The 20,701-nt window shown below is 36.3% G+C and overlaps 1 protein-coding gene across 1 annotated transcript; it reads left to right on the top strand.

Annotated features, from left to right (window-relative positions):
- The first annotated feature begins 8,934 nt into the window (after window positions 1–8,934).
- Window positions 8,935–14,163, top strand: LOC121417347. The gene is made up of 2 exons (XM_041611025.1): window positions 8,935–9,071; window positions 11,220–14,163. Exon 2 carries the CDS (start codon window positions 11,252–11,254, stop codon window positions 12,539–12,541), a length of 1,290 nt encoding a protein of 429 aa, XP_041466959.1. The 5' UTR covers window positions 8,935–9,071; window positions 11,220–11,251; the 3' UTR covers window positions 12,542–14,163.
- The last annotated feature ends 6,538 nt before the right edge of the window (window positions 14,164–20,701 follow it).

Here is a 20,701-nt window from a genome sequence, read left to right as displayed (position 1 = left end):
AAAAGAAAACGGGAAGAAAACGAGAGAGGGAGAAGTGAGCAGGAAGGCGGGCGGGCATGAGTTACCGAGTACCGAGCAAGTAGTGCGTACAACAATGTATGATGGAGAGAGGGAGAGATAAAAATAATAATGCCGCAACATTTGCACATTATTCATGTTAACTTAAGATCAAAAGGAATGTAAGGTATTAGGATATTCAAGCATAGGATGATAAAATTGATTTTTTAATCTTAAATTTTAAGCTAGTTGCTGACAAGGATTTTTTTATGTAGTCTGGAAGATCATTCCATATTTTCGGGCCAGAATAACGGATGTTGTGTTGAAAGATAATCTTTTTGTGTTTAGGAATATATATTTGGTTATTTGTTCGGGTATCAAAATGATGTATATTTGATACATGCGTAAAGAAATCACGAAAATTTTCTGGAATTTGAGAATTTAAACACCTGTACATAAAATTACATTGCTGAAGTTTATTGATGTCGTTAAATTTCAGATGTCATAACAGAGGTCCATATCTCCTGAAGGTGCAGGTCAAGTTCAAATGTGAGCCGAATTTGAATAAGGTCAAAGGTCAATGAACTTTCCATGATTGGCACTGTGCTGTGCTGTACACACAATAACTTTCTACATCTTCGAGGTAGGATTGCCAAATTCATACAAGAGGTCCAATTTTTTGAAGGTGCAGGCCAAGTTCGAATATGAGTTGAATTTGATTAAGGTCAAAGGTCAATGAACTTTCCATGACTGGCACTGTGCTGTGTTGTACACACAATAACTTTCTATAGCTTCGAGGTGGGATCGCCAAACTCGTAACAGAGGTCCATCTCTTGAAGGTGCAGGTCAGGTTCGAATGTGAGTTGAATTTGATTAATGTAAAAGGTCAGTGAACTTTGTTCCTCTAATGACATGAACTTTATAATTTTATACTTTTTAACACTAACATTTTACTTCAGAACTCAGTACTCTCTATACCTGAACCAGATTTTCTATTTCACTTGTTTATTCTTTAAAAACTGTTGTTATTTATTTAATGAGCTATAGTTCTTGGCACCATTTATAATATTCACACAAATTTGCCAATGGTACAATAGAAAAGCTGTCAAAGTTTCTTAAATGTTACCCTTCAGATTTGCTGTATGTGCATGTTCTGGTAATACTGTAGACTGTACAAAACAAATTGAGAAAAGTTATGCCCCTACCATCATCCAACATAATGCTAAAGATTGGCATTTCATTACACCTTAATAATTAATTTAATTTTACAATTTTACTCACATTATTATCAATTACATTCTTTTTCACTAACATTCATTTCCTTACTTGCATGGAAATAATTATAGCTTCATAGTATTAACAGCATTCTTAGTGTTATCTGATTTTCTAGGGATAAAGTAGGCCTATACCATTAATGCATATGTAAACTGTCAGAACCACAATTCACCCCCTAAACTGCTGACAGCCTCAGAAGTCATATACCATAATTTTGACATGCAGTCTCTTCATGACTGCAATATGCAGGCGAGACAACGCTTGGCGTTTATTGTTTGAATTATACATTGTTTCATATTTTACAGATTTGACAATAAGGACCACCTTGACTGAACCATATAGTACTATACACTACTAATTCCATATGTTCAGAGAGAATCGTCATTTCACTTGGCAATGAGGAGAAAATGAGAATATATCATAATTCATATAATGAAATACAAAAGAAATAGTGAGTGGATGACATTATCAGTCTACTCATTTGTATATCATATCAACCAGGATGTACATATAAATCTTTTGTGAAAATAAGCAGAACTTTACCGGTCATAACTTTCTTATTTTAAATCCGCTTTTGATGAATTTTTTAGTGTTATTCTTGTTGAAATTTTTCTCTTTTTATATATAAACCTTTTCCTGGGGTGGACTTGTCCATTATCTATGGAAAGCCAATTGTGACAGGTATCTGTTAGTGTAAAAGTTTGAATTGTCAGCTCATTTGACACTCGAAAATAATGATTCATAACTATCTCAGAATAATTACTAAAATGGCTCTCTCCATAATTAAACCAGGAGGAAAGGGTCAAGATAAGAAAGCCAATTGTGACTGTCTGGTATCTCTAAATGTAAAATTTTTAAGCTCATTTGACACTAAAAAATGATAACTGTCTGGGAATAATTACTCAAATAAACCATGAGGAAAGACTCAAGATAAAGATAGGAAACATGTTCTGTGAACTGTAAATGCATTCTTGAAACTGTTTACTTACTTGGATGTATAGACGTAAAGCTTGTAGCCCCGGGCTTGTAGCTTATTTGCCCCTCGTCACGTTGGATATAGTCTCTGATGGGGTACTAACTTTAGTAGATGCTTTTTATTCCAGCGTCTCTCAATAGTTGATTGGAACACATTGACAATAGATGCAGAAACTGCTTCCTCTGGTGAAACATTCAAGTTAATTGAAAATGCATTTTGCCTTATTCATAGGCGGCGGAAGCGCGGGGACGGGGGGACGTGTCCCCCTATAAATTTGAGGAGGGGGGGGGGGGGCGGTCCCCCTAAATTTGTTTTTGATGATCTTTTTTTTTTAATTTTTTTTTGCTTGTCAATTTATTTTCCTACGTCCCCCCTTAAATTTTTGGGTTGAGAATCTTTTTTTTTTTGCTTGTCAAAAATTTTTTGGTTGTCACCTACAATTTTTGGCTTCCGCCGCCAATGGCCTTATTTGCAATTTTCCCATCTGTTTTTTTTCCTTAATTTCATGCTGTGGTTCTACCATTAACATCAATCTCAAAGAAGTTCTTAATGTCTATTCATCAAGTCCTTTTGAAATTTTGTATATTTGGATGATTTAGATCAGTTCAACTCTGATAGAGTAGGTAGTTTTAAAGCCTTCAGCCTTTCAGGATAGTCTAGATGACGAAGATGAGGCAATAGTAGTCTGGTTGCTCTTTATACACAGCAAAAACTGTGTTGTTAACCGGTGTACATAGAGGACCACCAGTTATTTTACACCGGTGTTAAATTGGTGGTGTTAGTTTTACAACTATAGATGTTATTACAACACATATGGTTGTTACATTTATACTTTTTGGTCCTCTATTAACACCAATTGGTGTCAGTTTTAACACCACAGTTTTTACAGTGTACCTTTTCAAGTAGATCTTCATCTCTTTTATATAAAGGAGCCCATGCAAAGTTGCAATATTCCAGAGTAGGCCTTACAGTGGCTTTATAAAGCTCGAGCCACCCTTTCTCATTTAATGCTGTGAAAGACCTCTTGATCATTCCGAGTTTTGCATTAGCCCTTTTGCAACATAGACAAGACCAACATTGGCAGAATTTGAATTCAAGGAGCATTTTGGGGTAAAAGTTGGGAACCGGTCTATTTCACCTAATTTGAAGGTGCTGAATCTGATAAGACCGGTTCCCAAGCCAATTTTTAATGTCTTGACCACCTAATTTGCATAAACAAAATGGCTGCCAAATTGACCATTTAAAATCTTATTTCTACAATATTCTTTTATAATACTTGCTTTCATCGACATGGATACTGCAAAATCCTGCATACATAACATGTACCATTCGGGAAAATTTGTTATTTCTGTTTGCGGCTAATTAATTATGCAAATTTATGCATATTTTGCAATATTATGCTATAATTTGATAATTACACCTAAACAGTTTATCATTTTGGGTACAAATAGCATTTGTGTCATTGTGATAATTGTTTGGCCCTTAATTATAATATTTAGGTCAATTTTTCTATGTATTTATCGTTCTTTGATATTTCTTTATGTTCCTGTATTTTCTGCCATTTGCTTTGGATTTGTTTGATATGAGATCTTTAAAAAACTAATATCAATGGTAGACAAATATTAAGCTTTAATGATTGAATCATTTGATAAACTTCTTTTGCCACAAATGTTAATTGTACTCAGGAACAAATACACACACATGCTCCCACACCCACACCTGTATATAGAAAGTGATATACTTACAAGGTATACTAGACATGCCCAATATAAAACACATTGATGCCTATCCTATAATCATGTCAATTACCAATTCAATAAACCCATACGAAAAGAACAGTTTAGGAGTTGGAAAACCTGTAATCATGCTGAAATTAAATTTCTTGAAAAAGAAATATCATAATATTTTGTAACAGATCTAATAATCAAATAAATGTATGACTTAAGCAGTGTAGTTTAGCAATCTGATATAGGTATCAGTACATTGTTAACATCCTTGTATCAAAATCATATCATTTGATTCAGCTCCATCAGAACTACAATCATGGCAGTTAACCAAAGAACAATTTGTGACAAATGCAAAGGGTCTGTATTACTGGATCACTTACTAATCTTTTGGTAATTACCGATTTATTCTTTTATTTGGCAACGATACATTTTTCCCAAGTCAACCATCAAAGTGATAACTGAAAACCACAGCTTCTATCCAATCCTTGCCTTGGAAGATTCTTTGACAAACGATACTGAATACAGAAGAGGAAATGATAAAAACATGGAGCTACACACAGATTAGCTCCATGGTAAAAACATGGGCGAAACGAGGAGGCTTCCAGCCCAGTCACTGCCCAATGCAGAACAAATTTTCACACTGCATCCTATGGTTAAAAAGTGCTCGGGATGCCTGAAGTAGGTAAACCAGCATGTAGACAGTTGCAGAATTCCAGTCTAGAGGTCATCCGGTCTTGGATGATATTTTCTGCACCATCTCATGTAAGATAATGTCTGATCTCAGCAATATTGTCGAGCTGGTAATATGCACATTGGCAGACATCTGATGTGCATTTCTTCATGCTCATTGTTCTATCAAAGACTACACCAAGAGATCTAGCCTTGCATACTAGAGATATATAGCTTCCTCAACTATTAAGACTGGAGTTGTAGTAATAATAATTACGCATATATGGAGATGACAGAACAAGATACTTCGCTTTTTAACGTTAAGGTCCAGGAAGTTGACCTTCATCCAAAATCGAATCCTCAATGGCAGCACCAACAACAGCAGCTGCACGAACCTCTGTATCTTTAACTTTTGGATCAAAAGTGAGGTATACAGCTGGATGACATCAGCATGGAAGTGTATACCAAGACCATGAAGCCACATTATAGAGCCAAGAGGAGTGATATACAGTTTGAAGAGTAAGTGACCAGGACAGACTCCCAAGGAACTCCATAGCAAAGGGTAGTCACAGGATACTGCACGCCAGTGATGAATACAGCTTCATACAGCTCTGTTGGCAAGGTAAGAGGAAAGCCATTGGAGTGCAGAATCATCAATTCCAAAACAGACTGTTAGTCTTCCAAAAACAATGACATGTTCAGTGGTATCAAAACCGGTTGTCAAGTTACAAATAACTTAGGCAACTGTTTTCCTCATAGAACAAGATATCCTGGTTGTACAATCGAAGAAAATTCTCGACCTAGACTTTGATGGTGAAATATCAGACTTGCATGCCTATCAGAGCTTTGTAAGCTATTGGATGCTGTTGAGTTTAATACCGATCAAAAGAAGTGGATGAATAATAACCTACAGGAGCGCCAAACATGTCAGATACCCACCATCCTCTGAAAGATATCTTCGTTATCAATTAGATATCTTATGAAGATGTGTGAATATCAGAAGTTTGATAAGTGGCCAAAGGGACATTACATGATTCACTGCGGTATTAAAAAGGTGCACTCCGAGCATTTTAACACCTGAAACAAGATCTGGTCAGACAGCAGATTCTCTCTCAAGACAAAAGTTTATGTTTCTCTATGGATCTGTGACATGCCGAATCGGACATATCTCAAGAACACAAACACGATGACTTCGATACGAACTGCCTCCGCAGAATACTTGTACTAAATTGGTTTGGTTTTCAACAATTAGAGATGACTTTTATAATATGAGGCTGCCCTGTCAATGAAATATGGAACACCAAATCGAGCTGACAGTGATCATTCAACACCACGAAGGTAAAGGTGTATATCAAGCTGGGGGAAGTTGGATGAAGCGACAAACCGTGATAGGACAGGTGCAGTACTGCATTGGAAAAGATATATTATGGAGATGCACAAGTAATCTGTTAATGAAGTCCAATGATCAAAATTTGTTATTGAAAGGATATGCAGTGACTTCTTCGTTGTGGAACTTTCGGAAATCACAGTCTGGCATTTAAAACATGGCAAACGGTCTAATTGATAGGTAAAATGAGGTATTAGATGGTTTATATGCGGGTTCAGTTCTGAGGGTTTTTTTTAACATAACATAACTACTCCAAAGGATATTAAATGCAACTGATTGACTATTAGGAGTTGAGAATTACAGTACTGTCAGGATTCAAATTTAATAATTCATCATCTAAAATTGTAAATATGAATAAATTGATTGATATCATAATTCAAGATACCATTTTATAATAAAAATTTAAGCAATTAATAGTGACATTCGCTTGAATACTGATCGGTTCCTGAACTTAAATTCGTTGGATCTCCACCAGTGTGCTTTTAAACGGGAAGGCACTCCCTGCACGAATTTACCTTTGCAGATGGGGGTGCATCTGTTTATGCCCATGGATATATACGAATAAAAATGTAAAAAAGTGATTACATAATTAAATCATTGAAGCTGATTATTTTCTTCTAGTGATAATCAATACCTTGACAGATCCCATAACAAACATGTACAAAAAAGGTACAAAATACAAAGAATTACATGAGAAAAAAAATAATAAAATACATTATTATTCACTGTGATATTATATTCTAAGGGTCGTACAATTATTTGTAATGATGCAAATGCTATTTGTACCAAAAATATAAACATTTGTGCTGAATTATCAAATTATAGCATAATGATCCAAAATATGCATAAATTTGCATAATTAATTAGCCACAAGCAAAAGTAATAAATTTTCCAGAAAGGTACACTATGTATGCAGGATTTTGCAGTATTTATGTCTGTGAAAGCAAATACAATTAGAGAACATTGTCGAAATAATATTCTGAATTGTCAATTTGGCGGCCATTTTGTTTATGCAAATTAGGTGGTCAAAACATGAGAAATCAGCTTGAGAACCGATCTTATCAGATTCAGCATATTTGAATTGTGTGAAATAGTCCATTTCCAAACTTTTACCCCAAAATTCTTCTTAAAGTTTATATATAGGCCTCTTTTTCCAGAATGGCTCTAGTCTATGCATAAATTTGCATAATTAATTAGCCGCAAAGCGAAATAGCCAATTTTCCCAAATGGTACATGTTATGTATACAAGATTTTGCAGTATCCATGTCTGTGAAAGCGAATATAATAACAGAACACTGTAAAAATAATATTCTGAATGGTCAGATTGGCAGCCATTTTGTTTATGCAAATTAGGTGGTCAAAACATGAGAAATCAGCTTGGGAACCGATCCTATCAGATTCAGCATATTTGAATTGTGTTAAAAAGACCGGTTCCCAACTTTTACCCCAAAATGCTTCTTAAAGTTTACACAGGCCTCTTTTTCCAGAATGTTTCTAGTCTAACATCATTTAGGCTTCTTAAGAGTGTTAGACTATATGGCCCAACTGCAGAATATTTAAAGGCAACGACAATATATACATACAAGTAGTGAATCTATACACACAACTTCAGACTCCGCATTATGCACCATATATGCAAATTGTGAAAAACCAATGACTTCATTTCATTTCATTTATTTTTTCCATTTCCAACAATCTTTTACATTTACAATAGTTTTGTTACATACATCGTGATATAATTATAATCAATAAAACAAAGAAACTTATTATGTATAATACTCAAGATATAACAGGTCGGAAACGGAGGAGGCTGCTAAAAAGCGAAGCTTGTAGGATGCAGCCTCCTATAACATACGTATGAAGAATATAAACAAAACACAAACACAACATGGTAGAAATTTGAACGTAAAACTATCTGAATGAATAGTTTAAAAGAATAAAAAGAAAGAAATAGAAATGAGAGAAAATAGCAAGATCAGTGGTCTCCAGATTCTTGCCCCAACACTCACAGCGAATTTACGGATCAACAGGAAAACGAAAAATATCATATTTCACAGCTCGTAGTGCTGAGTATATATGAAAAATATAATGTATGAGTGATGAAGAGTTAAAAAAACTAACGAGTATCTTGGAGAAACTTTTTCAACTTAAATTTAAAAGAATTTAGGCTTGGGGAATCTTTGATAGTATTATCAAGAGTGCCCCAAAGTCGAGGGCCTTCGAAAGTGAAGATAGATTTGGCAAGAATTGTCCGGGGTAGAGGAAAATGAAATTCCTCGGATTGACGTGTAGGATATTTATGAATAGTTTTGTTTTTATTAAATGAAGAATCAAAGATTGATGGTAGCATATTATTATTTAATTGATACATAAATTGACCCAAGTTATATTGATATAATGTTTTTACTTTTAAGATTTTATTGTCAATAAACAATTGGTCTGTGTGGGATCTCCAGGACATATTAAAAATAACGCGCAATGCCTTTTTCTGTAAAAGTAATATTCGTTCTAGATATGATGTATCTGCCTGCAGACTATTGATGAGAAGGGAATCGAGGGGGGTATAGATTTAGTGAAACTCGTAACGGCCTACAAAAAAATATTAGAAATCTTCTGGAATTTGTTCCTTTTGGGAAATGCAAGGGCCATGTAAAGCTCTTCTTTGAAATAAAAAAAAATGTGTGTCTCTTGAATACAGAATGCACGGCTGGTGGGGAGAGAATATATTTGGTCTATCATAGGTTCACCCCGTTCCACCCCCCCCCCCCCCTCCATCACCGCCGCCCCATCGAAAGAAGTTACATTACTATTACAAAGAAAAGGGGGCGTGGCATATCAAATCATCGCACAACGTACGTGAACAATATGTATGTATCACACGCACTGCACTGCCTGCCTGGTGGATGCCCACGTTGGAATTATCTATCAATTTACTTCCGCAAACAGAGCTGAGCTCAACCACTAGCGCATTGCATTACCAGGCCAAGGACACGTACCGTTGGACGAGTAGAAAACTGGTAATTTATTCGGGGAAATTTTGGTGAGTTAAATTCTACTTTATTCAGTGAAAGTTTGACAGTAGTACGGTAATGATCTTCACGTCTAATGATCACACCACCGTGTGGATCTGCTAATTGCAATTGTGGCGTTATTATTTTGGCCACCTTGCACTTTGCAGCACTGGCTTCCTATTTTGAGTATGACTCGGGGTGAGAGATCAACTTGACCGGGAGAGTTTCGGCGGACATGAATGAGAGTTTTGTCGACTGTACTGTCCTGTTGCTACTGTACGGGCAATGCCCAATTCAAGTACAAAAATCAAACTGTTTGTGTCGATCTGTGACTATAGATCCACCCAAACAGTTTGATTTTTGTAGCTAGAAATATAGTCTATATATAGTATATTTCTAGCTACTGTTATACTAGTATAGACCAAGCTCCCGTCTCTCTTCCACTGAACTCCGCTGGCTCCACTCACAAAGTAAAAAAAAAAAAAATATGTTGGAAAACTCCTCGAAACAGACGGCTGCCAGCTGTCTACCACTCATTCAAGAACAAGGTTATGATATAAGCTGTCTACTATAGTCTGAACTCTGAAGACAGAGCTCTGAATGACAAAAAGCTTTGCTTTATGTAGACAGGAATAACCATCTCTGGGGATTTATTTAACAATTTGTCTTGTCTTTCTGTTAATGCCCACAATCATATTGATTATTATGGCATATGGACGTCAAGATTGAACTTACTTACCGGGACCGGCAGGTGCAATACACTGGGTGAACACCCTACTCTTTTACGAATAGTGTATTGGTTTTAACGTGCATAGGTTATGACTCTCCTATACACGGGACCAACATTTGCGTCCTTTCCGATGGACGGAGTGTTTTCCAACTGCATTCACACCTGCACTGAATACAGTGGTGAGGCACGCTCATACACAATGCTAATTTCAGTAGCTTAAAACAGTGTTATTGCAAATTTGATGCTATAGCATTGTGTGTAGGCGTGCCTCAGCACTATTTTCAGTGCAGATGTGAATGCTGTTGGAAAACTCTCAATCCGTCCATCGGAAAGGATGCAAATGTTGGTCCCGTGTATTATAGAAAGTCACAACCGTTAAAACCAATACACTATTAGTCAAAGAGTAGGGTGTTTACCCGGTGTATTGCACCTGCTGGTCCCAGCAAGATTAAGGTCAAGTCAATCTTGACGTCCATATGCCATAATAATCAATGTAATGATTGTGGGCAATTGGCATTAATGGAAAGACAATAATTTTTCATGAAACAAGCCCAGGGCCGTCTTGGAGTCGACAGGGCGTCTGGGTCCACGGTCATTGTCTTGGGGGCAAAATTTTGCAATCTAGAAATGGAGGCTTTACAAAAAAAAACATCATGAAGGCTCCCAAGGAAATGTCTGTAATTTTACTCAACAAAAGGCTAAAAATATTTAATCTCCATAAAATAGAATAAAATTCACAGAACAAAATACTGAGAATTTGATCAAAATCGGATCACAAATAACAAATTTATTGAATTAAAAAAGGTTTGCATTATTTTGGTTAAAAGATTCTAGGCATGTCTTCATGAATATTCATTAGGTGGGCTGATCATGTGATATCCCTACTTGTTCTTTATTTTATTTAATTATATGAAATTAGATTTATTCATTTTTTTTACCAAGAAATAAAACAATTGGATTGACACCTAATAAAGTACATTACTCATTTATTGCCGTAACTTACAATGTATTTCATCATAATGGAGACATAATACACATGTGTGAAAAAATGATTTCATGTAATAACATAAGAAAAGTGAAAGTTGGGATATGACATCATCAGCCTACCTAATGAATCTTCATGACAATGTGCTTTTGACTATTTTCACAAAATATTGATAAAAATCAATAACTTTGTTATTTATTTGTTACCCAATTTTGATGAAATTTTCAGCATTTTCCTCTGTGAATTCTACTCCAATGTATTCAGCGCGGACCATCCCTTTAAAGTCATTGATTCTTTAATTTCAGAACATCTTTGATTAAACTGTATTTCCAAGATCTTTATCATGAAAAGGAACCCTATGGAAATCATTGTGATAAAACTTTTGCTGCAAATCCTCCTCCCCTGGTCCTTCTTGGCCAACTTCATTTGTTTTATGTCAACTTTCTTTCCATTTATTTATAGATACTATCATTGGGTCAGGTGAGGTCATCACCATGGCAGCCGAAGACATTGAGAAAATCCTCAAGGATCTCAACGCCAGAAAGGCCTTGCCTTTTTGGGACTTCATCAAAGGATCCGAGGGAGGTTTGGATCCCCAGACACTACAGGCCGTTGGTATCGATCTTATCGATATAAAATACAAGATGCTTAAGAAAGGCACCAAGGTGTATGCCCTGGTGCCTTTGAAAGCAGCAGCGATCCGTGTTTATACCATGAACATTGAAACTCTACACACCATCCTGGCAGAGAACCCGCAGAATGATGAGAACGGTGTTTCGCGTGTCAGTGTCTTCGAGCTGACAAGCGATAGTGTGATGGCAATGCAGATCCGCGAAGACATTGCATCTAAAGTCTGCTCGCTGTGGATAAAGTCCAAGGACAAGGACAATGCTGCAGAAGAGACTGAGGGAAAGGACTATCAAAAACTACTGCAATGCAGGGACCCCAGTGATAAGAATTTCATGGACCTGTGCATCACAAGGTATTACTTTCCCGAGTTCATTCATGCACTTGTATACACGAGACAGAACAGCGCATATGAAGTCCTTGTGACTGGGTGTTTCGATGAATTTATTAGGCAGCGAAGGTTTGTTCAGGATGTAGTGCTTCCCAAAAGCTCCTTGAGCAAGCTCACTGTGGATGAGGATGGGTACCTTAGACTTGGTTCTTCTAGCGACGAACCAACCCATGTTGCGGTCGACGTTGCATACGCACAGGTCAAAGACAAGAAGGTATCTAAAGAATTCTCACAAAGTCAGCAGGTTCCGTCGTATGATGATAATTTCCCAACAGCTGAGGAGTATAACGATCACAAGGAGGATGATCACTCTCTCGATTACGAGTCCATCGACATCAAACCCTTGCCTACGGAATCGTCGACAAACGTGGCAAGCCCCCGCCCCGATCAGAAGCCGCCACCACCTCCTACCGCAGAACCAGTCTACAGCACCATTGACAAGTCCGCCAAGAAACCCAGAGACAGGCAAAAGAGTGTTGATCAACCCGACACCCCGGGGACACCGACTGGTACCAAGCCGCCACGCCCACCCCCGCTGGAAACCATGCCAAACAGCGACGGGGAGTCCCCCGCTCCGAGCCAAAAGCCATCCAGACCTTCAGCACCTCCCAGGGTCCTACGTGGCAAGTCGCAGTCATCGCTTAATTCAAGCCATGGAAGCTCAGGGAATGTATCCTTGGATGGCAAAGACGAGGCCTTGGAACCGCCTCCTCGAACGAGCATGAAGGTCAAAGGTCAGAAATCTGATACGATGACGCGTTTTTAACGTAAGTAATAAAATATGTGTTACAAGCTAAATCTTCCCCATTATATAAACTGTTTTTGTACTACAATCTGTCCTAGTTCCCTTTGCCATCTGGGTCCCGTTGCATAAAACTTTTTACCTGCGAAAACAGGCCCCTGGTGCACAGTTGAAATTTAAGTGAAAGGTCTGGATATTTGGGTAAAGTAGTAACTATATAGGGAAGAGGGGTCTAGTGTAACAGATGTATTCTTTAGGGTCGTGGAGGACTTACAAAAAAGGCTTAATTCTCTGCTGATTATAGAGTAACATTATAATTCAGCTAATCTCTCAAGTGTCAGTTATTGATACTGAATATTTTCCTAAGGATTCTCCAGTCAATGTATCAACAAACTGGGTTATATTATATGGAATCATATTCAATGTTCAGTTTACAAATTAATGAGCCATACTCCATCCTATTGAATTCATCTTGAACTGGACAAGAGAGTGGTTCCATTTGAAATAAAAAGTATGTGCCAAACCTTGCCAGAAAGACAGCAGGAACATGTGTGAATTCTCTGCGTATATCATAGCAAGCCTCATACATGTACAGGTTTATTTTCAATTCGTCTAATGCCAATTCGTCTACTATCATTTGGTCTATCATCAATTCGTCCACTATCCACATGGTCTAATTGCCATTTCGTCCACTCACCTTTTCGTCCAATAACCAGTTGGTCAAATATCCATTCTGTCCATGAACCATTTGGTCTAATTGGATAAGTGATAATTGGGTGAAATGAATGGAAAGAAAATGGGTATTAGACCAACTGGTTATTAGATGAAATGATCATAGATGCACTGGTGATTAGATGCCAAATGGTTATTGGACCTAATGGTTGATACTTAGATGAAATGTTGATGAACGGAAGTCACAGAATGACATTAGACTAAATGAAGGTAGACCATGTGATGAGTGGAGGAGTTGGCAATAGACAAATCGTCAGTTTATCCGTTAATGTGTTTTCAAGACTTGTATCAGATTTAAACTTTAAACAATTTTTAAAATAAAGAAATGAACACAATCCCGTTTTTACAAAGGTTGTGGTAATCAAGACACTTGAGTGTTGACTACATGCTTTAATATTATCAACTCGCTTCAAAGGAATTGCACAATAACTATTCTAGTATATGAAAATAATACTATCAAGTGCCTATATGCACTTAAGATGGTTTGAAAGAAGAAATTCATATTGCAAAGAAAAGAAAGCTTGTTTAATGAGCCAGCAGTAATTTATCTTTTATAAGGAGATATGCCTTCAATGATAGATTTACTCATGAAAAGTCTCATTCAAATATGAATTCCCTTCTTTTTAGAGGGGGGGGGGACCATGCAAATAATCACAATCATATGGTAATTTTTACGTTTTTGTACACGGTTTTGGAAAAAAGTGGGGGGCTGAAGCCCCACACCCCTCCCCCCGCTTCTGCCGCACCTGTTTATGAACCATAATATATTGAACTAGATGTTTATTTACTGCAGACACCTACAATGAATACCGGGTAATACTCATCAAGATTTAAAAAATGGTTTTGTCAACAAGACTATATAATTTCAAAAGTCAGCTTTTCCTTCTTTGATTTGTACATCAATGTTCTTATAATTGCAAAACTCCCTATTAAAGTACAGGTATCTATTGATAGATAAATCTCTTGTTCTGCAAACAGAAATAAGAGATTAAATTCTTTAGAAGAGGATCTCTTTATCTAATGTTTACAGATCAAATCTTGATTTTGAGTCAGAGAGATGACATCAGGGTAGTGTTTCATGAATTGTCTTTTCATTGATCATTCACTGACAAATTTGCTCCGAACCAATCACATGCAAGGATTTCAGTAGCATGTAACAGTGAAAATTATTATTTTTTTGTGTGAAATGCTCCCCGATGTCTTTGCATATCGACAGATTAAACCAAAACAGAGAGCGTTAATTAGGTGAAGACTTTTATATCTGTTTTTCTTATCAAAATGGCAATGTTCATTCTTAATTTTCATATTGAAGAAAAATGTTAATACATCATGAGGAGTGGATCCATGTTATGACGAGTCAAATGGCTGATAATGTAATTTCAGAATTTAAATGAAAAATTACCAAGCTTGTTTCATCAGCAACATTGAAAATGATTTCATTTTTCAGCTGACTTTTGTTCCTTTTTATGTTCCATGTCCGATTGAATTTACAATACCTCCATACTTCCACCTATATCAGATCCAAAAGTCCCAAAGTACTACCAATTCTCACAAATACCACTTTTAAAAATTACCTTGTGTCCTAAGATGTTTCAGGTATTGAAGATCTACAATTGCAAAATTGCTCATTAGCCAATAAGAATCCAGATTTTCACTGAGATGATGACAAGCTTTTGACCTGTGGAAGTCTTATTCAAAAGAGTAGGGAGGGGGCAATGACATTTTTTTTCTTGGGGTGCTTTTGCCTTTTCAAGTTCATTCAACCAGATTTCGTTGTATAGTTTAGAGTTTACTTAGACCCAATTTTAATTTCTGGGCTCCTTTCTGTCTTCCAGAGCTTTGGCTCCATTTTCAGGACAAATTTGCCCCGAGCCCCAGTGCAAGAGAAGTCATTCCCACGGAGGGAGTCTAATAAAAATTATAGAAACAAGTCTCAACATGAGTGGCTTTAATGGGGAATGTAAATCTGATACTTGAAGCTGTGTTCACACAAGACCACCATTAAGTAAAATTTTGTACAAAGTATCTTCTCTCATCACAATTAACCATTTTTATTGAATTCACAACATTTTTTATGTATTGTAGCAATATAAGACTTGAAATGTTAGTCGAGTATATATTCTGAAAAGTACATTGCTCAATTTATTCAGGAAAACACACAATCAGTATACAAAACACTGACTTAGGCTGCAAAGAAAATTTCATGGGATAAAACCTCAAGTCGTAATAATAATAATAATGATAATAATGATAATAATAATAATAGTAATAATAATAATAATAATAATAATGATAATGATAATGATAATAATAATGATAATAAGGTTAATCAATAATAATAATATACTATTAGCAGTGATAAGAATAACAAGAATAATATTATTATTATATATTTTTATTATAATATTATTATATTAAAATGATGATCAGTAATAATCATATTTGCAATAATGAGATAGTATTACATATTTGATATGAATAAAACAATAAAACATGATACATACAGTGTACATATATAGATCGAGAGGCTTGATATGTAATAGGGAAAGATACTGATCTTTGTACCATGTGAAAAAGCAGAAAGTTAGATTTCTTCTCTTGCCATGGACTCAGTTCTCGGTAGAGAAATGCGTTTACGCATTTACAAAACGCTACTCCACATACCCTGATTGAGACTTTGACCTGCAACTGGGTCTCCACGCAAAGACTACATGTAGCACATAATACTTGCTGCCTTAGGCCTTCAGTACACAAGGCATTATAGGCTGCACATTCAGACCCTTTAAATCAAGTGACGGAGATGTACAGCAGACTAGATGTGACAGGCATTAATTGATTTTAAATTGGAACTATTGATCTCAACCTTTTTATATTTTAAACTTGCGTGTGAACACGCCACTTATGAACACGCCACTTAAAAGTATATCATTTTTCTAGAGCAATTCAAATTGGCAATCTCAATTTATTTCTCCATATATACTTCCTCTTCCTTCATGTTCAAAGATTATGTATTGATGGTAAATATTTAAACGATTTATGATTATTACCTATTGCAATATACATGTATATATTTTGTTTTGTATTAATTCTTAGGTGAAAGATCAAATGAGAAATAAATCGGCCCCCCGGGGGGGGGGGGCACTCATCTATATTGCTGTACACACGCGCGATTGAAAAAAAAAATCTAGCATAATTTTGTTATCATGCCACATCACGCGCGTGACGTGTTTAGCAGGGTGTCAAAAAGAGATGAGTTGCACTTGTTTAGGGGGCAAAATTGTCAAAAATGCACGCGAAAATACTTGAGTAGGGTGTAGATTTGACCAAATGATAAAACTTGTTTGGGGTGGGTTTGAAAATCCTGCGGTCACGTGTTTGTGCAGCAATAACGTTGAGTGGCCTCCTGGAATAAACCATCATTACCTTTTTATTTTAATAGTTGAAATGGTTAGGGTCCGCGTTTCTTCTCATCTTTTCTTTAATTTTATCAATATGTTCGTCCCGGATGTTCGTCTACGTCAATATTGAAGACTTCTGACTTTATACATGTAACCTACCTATTCATGTAAATTAAACCCTAAACAATATATTAGTCGTAATAAGTGGCAATACACAAAAAATATGAGAAAATTTGGCCTCGTCCTCGCGTGAACCCTCGCTCTCGTGGACCATTGGCCTCGTGAACCATTGGGCTTGTATTAAGAGGACTTCGTTGAAAACGTTCAACGGGTATTGAGATTCAACATAAGAGAAATATCAGAAAAAGAAGACATTGCCAGCTTTAAGAACAGAAATCGGGCAACGAATACAAAAAGTGATGGCTGTTTGAGAATCAAGATGATAATTACGTTTTATTTACCTAGGGTAGCCACTTCAGTTATGAAACTGCTCTACCAGCGGGTACTATCTATATTTGCATGTTATTATTACCCTTCTCCAATCTAAATGCTGGGCGTTAGACAAGAAGGCAGAAGGTCCCATTTTCATAAGTCTTTGGTATGACTGGGTCGGGGATCGAACCCACGACCTTCCGTTCATGATGAGGCGGGCGCTCTACCACTGAGCCACAATGCCCGTTGAAAATAGTCAACAACACTATAATTTTATAGGCGTATGTCACGTTCTGGTTGGCAATTAATTGGCGAGTTGGTTGCGAGAATACTCTCCCAGAGTCTCATTAGGACTGTATCTACATACACGCGTGTTTATGTGATATAAAGTTAACCCAATTATTAAAGTAATTGTGCGTTGATACTTAGGGCTTACCTCGAATAATTCGAACATCTGTATACTCATGTACTCTATACAGGGGCGGATCCAGGATTCTCCAAAAGGAGGAGGGCACATTTTTCCGAGGAAAATTTGACAAGCCAAAAGAAAAATGGTCTTCACTTTCAAGGGGGGGGGGGCACACTTCTGTTTTAATGGCATTTTTACAGTGCAAATTTAAATTTTGCTTCTCAAGGGGGGGGGGCACGCCGGCCGGCTTTGCCCCTTCCCTGCATCCGCCAGTGACTGTATAGGCAATTATTTTCCAACATGTCATACATCATCAGTCCGTTAAAGGCAGAGGTCACTCAATCAGTCATCATTATGTCTTCCTTGAACGAACTGATAAAAAATGACCAGGTGATTTGGCCAGCTCCCGGGGCCAGCTTGATTATTTGTGCAGAAAATCGCACACATCGCATGCGCAGAATGTGATCGATACATATCAATACGGACGTGAATGGAAATATTTTTTGAATGTGTATTATGTAAATGTAGAATAGATTATTAATGTAGGCCACATGTACATGTAGGATTTTCCACAGGGGGGGGGGGGGCAAAACCGTCCGCTGAAAAATTGGACAAGCAAAAAAAAAAGGTCTGCAATCATGAATAAGTTTTCGTACCAGAAAAAAAATTGACAAGTAAAAAAAAAAAAGGGTCTTAAATGAAAAAGGTCTTCAATTATCGCACCAGAAAAAGCTTGTGGGGGGGGGGAGGGGGGCAAAATAGGTTTTCAAGCTCGTCAGGGGGGGGGGGCAGTGTAGAATAATTTATGAAGTTCAACTCGAGGATTGTTCTGTACTATACTTCTATGTCTTTGCAATTTTTATATTGTCGTACATGTACACAGAAAAGTGTGTGTGGGGTAGAATTATGTAGAATATACATGTATGCAGAATGTCAGACTGTTGAATAACTTTGTGATAAAAAATTTATGTTACTTTGAAAATATCCGGGTACCGTTTCATAAGGACTTGATATAAACATGCACGTTTTATTATATTACACTGTAAAAACTGCGGTGTTAAAACTGACACCAATTGGTGTTAATAGAGGACCACACCCTGAGGTGTTAAAATTACACCCTAGAGATTAAACATAACACCAAAGAGTGTAAATGTAACAACAAAAGGTGTTGTAATAACACCTATAGGTGTAAAACTAACACCACCAATTTAACACCGGTGTAAAATAACTGGTGTTGTCCTCTATGTACACCGGATAACACCACAGTTTTTGCTGTGCAGTATTTGATTGGTGAGGTAATTATCCTCTTCGTGTATTCTTACCAAAAAAATCTCAAAATATCCAAAATATTTAGTCTAAACTTTTGAAATATTTCATGAAAATATCTACATTCGATGCCTGTACAATGTTGTAAGAGCGTTTCCACGAAAGCATTAACATGTTATAAAATGTCTTCATAGTATTTTGCTATTACATTCTTATACCCCCCCCCCATTCCAGCCTTACGGCTTTATACTGCACTTGTCGCATAATGTTACTCTTCTTTATATGCCTCATAATTTTTTTGCACATTTTTAAACGGTTTGTATATTCCTCCTGCAATATTGTACAAATTTTTTAGTCTGGAAAGTTTGAAAACTATTTCATGGAAATGTCCACATTTGATGTCTTACAATATTATAAAAGCGTTTCCAAGAAAGCATTATGTTATAAAACGTTTTCACAGTCTTTAGCTTGTACATTATTATATTTTTGTATAATGTGTCTGTGCCAGCTAGAATAGTGTTCATGTAATATTTTCCCATTTGAAGATGAATTTTGAAATAAACTATTGTGCAATTCTTCTGGACATGATATATGTAATACTGTTTCTTCACCATTAGTTTCTATATACACTAACATTATCACAGACCGAATGATATATTCCATTATAGTAATCAGTTTGGTGTTATAAAAATCAGAAGTAAAATGACTACCATTTCAAAAAAAGGTCCCGTCAAGAGCGGGAATTTCCCTATTTCTGTGTGTGTATATATATTCACGATACTGTATATGCGGAAGCGGCCTATATATACCGCGTAAAATATCTGTATTTCTAACTATGCATTCCGCTTTAAAGGGAAAATTCACCCTGACGAAATGTTTGTTGCAGAAAATAATAATGAAAGATGGTGGTGAAGGTTCAAGGAAAGTCCGTCAAAGATTAACAAAGTTAAGTTTTGGATCTGTGATGTCATAAACGAGCAGCTGCCCCATAATATTTTCATGATTATGTTATGTAATTAAAAATCCATAAGTTCAAAAATTTTAGTGCTTCGTTATATTTTTTTTTCTTTTTAGAAGCGGGTGTGTAGTGTATATTCTATTGATACACTGAAGGTACAATGAGAACAATTTTCAATTTTATAAAAAAATGGCATTTTATTGATTTTTTTACCATATGATATGTACGAAAGCTGCTGGCATATGACGTCACAAATCGAATAGTTAAAATTCGAATAACTTGTTACTCTTTGACGGATTTTTACTAAATCCTTCGCCAATATTTTTTTATATCCTTTCTGCTATTTTTACACGAAACTTTTTTGTTAGGGTGACCTTCCCCTTTAACGCAATGCGAATAAATTTTGTCTATAGTCAATGTTTGTGTGTACATAATTTGTGATGGAAGTATAGTGAGTTTATGTAATGTATTGATTATGATTTTTACTATGCACGTGTATTCTGGTGTAAAGTACTCCAATAATATTGGAATTTATGGTCTATAATAATTCTTGAACGAAGTTCACCCATAGTTTTACAGATTCCATGACATTTGCTCCGGCTACAATTGCTCCGCTCTAAATCCCACGCACTAATCGAATGACTGACTTCAACACTAGATTTGATACTATACCCTACACTGTTAAAAGACCCTGATTTTACAGAAAAACAAAGATTTTGCAGAAAGCAATAACAGAATCATTCTGTAAGTACATAAAACAAGAATTTTTCTGCAATTTGACAGAACAGATCTGTTTAAAAAGGGGAAAAGATGTTTTATTTAAGGAAATTTGTAAGGTTCCATACACCAAATACCAGTTTCCTGAAAGATTACGCAATATCGTACACTGTAAAAACTGTGGTGTTAAAACTGATACCAATTGGTGTTAATAGAGGACCACACCCTTAGGTGTTAAAATAACACCCTAGAGATTGAACATAACACCAAAG

Source organism: Lytechinus variegatus, chromosome 6 (assembly GCF_018143015.1).
Source record: "Lytechinus variegatus isolate NC3 chromosome 6, Lvar_3.0, whole genome shotgun sequence".
In the NCBI taxonomy this organism is placed as follows: Eukaryota; Metazoa; Echinodermata; class Echinoidea; order Temnopleuroida; family Toxopneustidae; genus Lytechinus; species Lytechinus variegatus.
The sequence above is the reverse complement of the archived record's forward strand: the minus strand, read 5'-3'. Positions and strand labels throughout refer to the sequence as shown.

Excerpts from the sequence above, each read along its gene's own strand:
- LOC121417347 (XM_041611025.1), top strand. The coding sequence starts at position 11,252 with ATGGCAGCCGAAGACATTGAGAAAATCCTCAAGGATCTCAACGCCAGA.